The sequence below is a fragment of the Ceratosolen solmsi genome, unplaced genomic scaffold (assembly GCF_000503995.2).
Source record: "Ceratosolen solmsi marchali unplaced genomic scaffold, CerSol_1.0 scaffold10, whole genome shotgun sequence".
NCBI lineage: Eukaryota > Metazoa > Arthropoda > Insecta > Hymenoptera > Agaonidae > Ceratosolen > Ceratosolen solmsi.
In genome coordinates, this window is record NW_011948412.1 from 16441305 (window position 1) to 16448000 (window position 6696).

Here is a 6696-nt window from a genome sequence, read left to right on the forward strand (position 1 = left end):
TTTACGTAAAATATATAATAAAGTATATTTTATTCATTCTAATAGAATATTGTCAAATACATTATTAAAATCTTCATAATTCTATCTAATTTAATAATACTATGATTTTCTTTAGAAAATTTTTTTTATAATAAAAGTTTCGTGAAGATTATATTCGCGAGGTCGGTATTATCCGCTTTTGTTCTCATTTGAATTTTATATTAGATAAAACTATAGATTAGTGCAAAACATAAATTAACTAATCGAATATTAAAGAGCGAAATGTAAAATGTAGTTAAAACACTAATGTAAAATAATAAACTTAATCATTTCATGAAAGGGTCTTCAATTATTATACCAATTTATTTTTATCTTTGTTTAAACATTTGCGCAATTGGTAACATTAATTTAGTAGTAGTTAAAATTTACAATCTGAACTATAATTATACTAATAATAATGATAGTTCTAATTTTATTATATAGTCGGGCATAACGATGTAAAGATGATTCTTATAAACATAAATTTATAAATAATTGCCCAGTACTCTAGTATATATCCAAATAAAAGTTCTTTAATAGGACAAAAATATAAATTTACAACATTAAAAGAGCGATTTACATCTTCAAGTGCTGTTATTTATTAAACTACAGCCTTCATATACAGTAACCAATGATTGATAAAATATAGTGGAAAATTCGATAAAAACTGCTTTTATTGTGATTTATTTTAAATATATTTGTAATAGTTATAGATAAAAGTAACGAGGCTATAAAATAATGCACATTTTACACGCAGACAGTTTCCTAATTTATCGAATGGAAGATGTTCAATAATTTTTAACTAACACCAGATGAAGTAATAAAATAAGTCAATATAGTTTCTTAAATTCTTCACAAATGATACTCAAAATCATAAATACAAATACTTTTAGTCAATCTATTGATTTTGTACTGTTTACGAATTTGTCTGAATTTCATACGAATTCTGTGAGGGAAATAGTACTGTCCAAGATTATATATTTTTTAACATTGCTCTGATCAAATTAAATGTCTTGAAATTAAAAATGATACCTTTTTTGCCTTAAATAACATTTTTTATATTATTTACATTTTAAATATTGATTAATTGTATTATAAAATCAGTAGATTACATTTACAATTAAATTCGATTTTTCTTGGATTTCCTGAGTTATGTTAAAGTCAATTTAATTTCATTCATTCGTCAAATTTACTATTATTTTGTAATGAGTATCTACTATATTATAGGTATAATATAAATTAAATTTTTATTAATCATTATTAGATGTAATTAAAAATTAAAATTATAAAATTCATAAGCTGTGTCAAACTTTTATTTTATTGATTTATAAGTGGAATAAAATACAAATTAAATTTTCATATTTAATATGAAACGCCTAAATTATTTTCAAAAATATTAAACTAATTTAAAATTAGTACTATGTTAAAATACACCTAGAAAATGAATGAATAATATTGAAACAGACAATAAATAATGCTAAAAGATTATTAAATAATAAGAATATAGAACCCCAAATATGAATGTTGAAAAAGTGTTGGTTTTTATCTGCAACTTCCCAAAATATAAAGATTCATAAGAAATAAAAAATCGTGGAAATTATATTACAATTGAAGAGATTTTATCAGAAACTAAATATAAACTGAATACTATGTGTAATAGAATTTTGTTTCTTTTCTATTTAAAAATTACTTATATTCGTAATAAAGGAATTATTGTGTATTACTTATCTTGAATTATTGTCGAAAGCTTTTTCATTACAGACGTACATTCAATAGCTATTTAAAAAAATATTCGTTGATGGATATTTTTCTTGTATAAATCTATAATCTATAAAAACATTTCAGAAACCTGTCAAAACATATACATTGAAAATATTTATTACAATAATAATGATATAAATCCAGTAAAGAATTTAGAAATATTAATAGTCTATTTCTTATACAATTTTTTATTATTGTATTCTATACATATATTATATATAATGAATGAATATATAATGTAAGTGTGTGCCCGGGCACATGTGTGGAATATTTTTATTTGTATAAACAGTATATTACTATGATATACATAAAATTAAAACAACAATTAATTATTTTTATATGAATTAAAATTATTTTAGTAAATATAAATTTTCTTTTACGTTTAGTATTATGATAGATTACTTTTACAATTTGTATTATAAAAGAGTGTATGAACTGCTTAAATGAAATGAATTCTCATATTTAAATGAAATGCTATGTTTTTCTATAAGTCTCTAATTATATTATCAATTATATATCAAACAACAAATATTAAAATATTTGTAAAATTGAATATTATATCAGAATAAAAAAAATTTATTATTTCATACAACCCATATGAATTCGGTGAAAGAACTGAGTGTTGCTTAGATAATGAAACCACAATACACAATATAGACAAGGAAAAGTACGTCACCCATTAGCTTATACAAAATTAAAGAGATAGGAAAGTTAGGTGCAAAAAGTGTTATTGCGAAATCTCTATAGTCATAATAAATTTAACAATTGTGAAAGAGGAAACAAAGGAAATGTTATAACTTGCATAATTCGGTAATATTTATTTCTTGTTTTCTAGATGCGGATAAAGAAAGTTTTGCCTTTTTGAAAATTCATAAAACTTTGTGCGATAATATAGCGTATTGTTTTACTTCGACGTGGTTCTTGCTTCAAGCATTTATATTTAATATAAACCAGGTGATATATCAAATATTTCTATGTACAAGCAAAATGACAATATAACATATGCACCCTCTTTGGATACACAATTTAGCGTAGTTTTCAAGTTACAGGAAATCGACTTTTAAAGCTTTCGTATTACTCACAACTGCTTTTCATATAAGCTGCTGAATCACATCAAAATCCTTATAGTTGTTATAAGCAATACATTTCTTTATCAATCTAATTTAAATATGAATTAGTACGATAATATTGTAATTGAAAATAAGATATGAAAATTTTTGAATATCAATATATTTGTTAATAGTACGTTTAATATAAAGTATATAGATAGAAGTTTGTATCATAATTTGATGTCAAAACTGTTTAAGAATGAATAAAATTATGATACATAAATATGTAAATCCGTTAATATTTAAAATATGCTAAACTATACACCATGAAATTTCTTTTGAAGTGGTTAAGTCACTTTATATAACTAGGACCAAAAAGATATTAATTAAGAATGAAAAAAACGTCTTTGTAGATAATAAAAAAGGCTTTTTTAAATAATAAAAATTTCAGAAAAGTATTTTTAGTTTAAATTCAGTTTAATGTGCGAACAAGTCCAACTTGTTTAACAAAGAAATGTTATAGAAACTATAAAAATAAATGTAAATATTATATAATAAATATAATATTTAATAAATTAAATATTATATAATATGTATAATATTTCAGCGTTTTTAAAATTTTTTTTAATTGTATTACTCAGGAATGAAAAATAAAGCAAAATAGAAATTATATGCATCAATCAATAAATTATCGATAAAGAATTTCTTGCATTAGAATATACTTTTATTTTACAGAATATAAAATTTTTATAACAATAAGTTAAGAAATAATATTAATTGAGAAACAATGTCGCAAAAAAAGGAAAAAGTATGGACCTATGAAGAAATATCATCACCTCATATTATGTTTTTCAAAATATTTGGGTTAGTGCCGCTTGAAAAAAAACTATTTAATTTCATCGACGCCAAATTTCTCAGTATTTACTGGGTCATTATTTCTATACTACACAATACTATGACTATGACATATGGGATAAACATGTTAATTAAAAAGGTAAAATTATTAACAATAATCTGTAGTAACAAATTAAATAAGCAATTTTTAAAAATATTTATAATTATTTATACTGAAGCAAACAACTTATTTAGAAATCAAATTATTTCTAAATATTATATTACTTCAAAAATTTGTTCTGGAATAAATTATACGAAATTATATAAAAATATGTACAATTAATTTTTTCAACAATATTTCACTATTGCAAAACCTTAAAATGAATTGAAAGTTCTCTTCTTTGTTTTCTGTAAAATTTACGCTTAATCTAATATATATTAAAAAAATTTTGAATAATTTTTATCAATTATATTATATATTTATATTTTATTAATTTTAGTAAATAATTGTAATATTTATAATGTTAATTATATTTTCTAATAATGCTTTGTTGAGTGACGCCGACAATTATTTTTAAGAGGTTCGAGATATCTTATATTAGCGAATTGCTCGTTGGTAGTAGTACTACGATTCGCTACATCTTAATATACTGCAAACGACAACAATTCCTTAGAATAATTACAATGTGCAGAGAACTTTGGCCACATATACTACCATCAGAAACTGTAATCATGAGGAGTTTCGAAAGGATAATTTTTTACATCTGGGCTACAATATCAGTTGTAATATTTATTATTTTCTCATCCTTTACTCTAAGTTCTGTAATGTTAAAATACGAACCAATATTTATGAATGAAACACAACCAAGGACAATGCCATTTAAGTTAGTATCTGATATGAATATATTTTTTTTTAAGAATAAATATATAGTTTATCTACTCGAATATATACAACATTCAAACAAATCAATATACAAATAAATAAAAATTTGTTGGAATCACTTCGTCATTCATTCTTATATACGGTATTATAATAATCATAAGACAATAAAATAACGAGTCTCTTAATAGAATCACGTATATATTATATATATTATGTATATATTAACATGCTTAAATATATATGAGAGAAACGGGGTTAGGAAAACTTGACATTACCAGTACCGAAATATACTCAAATATTCATCTTAAAATACTTTGAAAAATCCAAAAATGATCATCAGGAATTATTTTACAAATTATTTGCTTACATCACTTTCCACTTACTTATTATATAGTGAATTTCTTTTAGTGAATTGTCTTATAGTGAATTATGTTTCAATGCTTACTTAATTTACGATTCAATAATTTAATCTTCGGCAAACAAAACACAGTTTGCGAAGCGCATTGGTGACAAAAGAATGAACAGCCCTTCATTCAAATTATTTCAACAATTTAAAATGATTGAATTATTGTATGATTATAAATATTTAGAGGCAAATAAAAGACTAAGTTATCATTAAAATAAATATTTACATTCAACTTTAACTTTAAATGAGATGACTATATATTAATTCCTACTCTATTACTCTCTTAAATTGATCTACATAACTGATACGAATATAATTTCATAATAAATAAAAATGTAGCACTGTAAAATTTAATAGAAGTTCAATAATCAATTTTAATAACTTCCTAAAATCTGAAAAAATAATTTAAAATACAGATTTTACGTGGATATTTACGATCGATCATGGTACATAGTAGCAGTGTTGTATCAAATTATCCTTGAATCCCACGTATCATTACTAACTGTAGGAATGGAACCAATTGAATTCTATTTAATCTTAACAGCATGTGGTTATTTAAGATCTCTTCAAACTAGATTAATTTTAATGTCAGAAGGTCAGAATGAGATTAACACGAATAGTAAAGAAAATCCCTATACAATTGAATTAATGTACCATGAGATAGTTAAATGTGCTAAGTTTCATCAAAGTATCATGTTGTAAGTAATTAAATTGAATACGTAAATTTAACTAGATTATAAAAACACGTGATATTTTACTTTAGGTATAGTGAGGAAGTGGAAGATTTTATGAGAAGTATATATTTTGTTTGCGTTGCAACTAATATTTATAACATATCTTTTGTTGGTATATCTTTACTGAAGGTAAATCAAATAACATTAACACCTCTCGTTATGTATATAATATTTTAAATGCCTATTTTTAACAGGAAACTGATGAACAATCAGTCAAATGGTTTATACTTCTTATATGGAACATTGCTCAATTTTATACATATCAATGGAGTCCTGAATATCTTTTAACGGAAGTCAGTATGTAGTACTTAAATTATTCAATTGTATTATTATTGTTAATAATTGTATTTAACGTTTTGCTAAAAGAGTGAAGCTATAGTATATGGAGCGTATCATCTACGATCAAAACTGATTGGGCAGCACCGAAAATCTGATAAAATTCTTCATTTCCTAATAATGAGAGCACAAAAACCAATTCAATTAACTGCTGGTGGATATATAAAACTTTCCTTGGAAACATTTACCAACGTATATAATTAAATGAAAAAATATATATTTATACATATGCTAAAGATAGCATTGGTTTTAAAATTCATGTTTTTTTTCAGATGATTAAAAGTGCCATTTCATTATTTACTCTTCTTCGCACATTTGACATCTAGTATATTCAAATACATAGTTCACATTTATGATATATTTGAAAAATTAAATAAAATAAATATTCGTTAAATAAAATTAATTTATTAATTCCACATATGTTATAAATATTTATTCTTTTCACTCCAACACAATTAAAAAAATATTTATGACATCTAGTATATTATAATCCATAGTGTTATATATAAGAAATATTTGAAAAGTTAAATAAAATATATATATTTATTAAAGAAAATAAATTTATTAATTATTGCTATGTTCTAAAAATTTAATTTTTCCTTCCGCTTACAATTAAATATTATTAAAAAATATTTATTTATTGATAACCTAGTAAATTATTATTTGTGAAATGAC

General features: G+C 22.6%; 1 protein-coding gene across 1 annotated transcript; it reads left to right on the forward strand.

Moving 5' to 3' along the window:
- The first annotated feature begins 3615 nt into the window (after positions 1-3615).
- Positions 3616-6347, forward strand: LOC105365369 (odorant receptor 13a-like). The gene is made up of 6 exons (XM_011503515.1): positions 3616-3745; positions 5460-5649; positions 5715-5814; positions 5880-5978; positions 6052-6213; positions 6294-6347. The coding sequence occupies exons 1-6, from the start codon at positions 3616-3618 to the stop codon at positions 6345-6347; spliced, it is 735 nt and encodes a 244-aa protein (XP_011501817.1).
- The last annotated feature ends 349 nt before the right edge of the window (positions 6348-6696 follow it).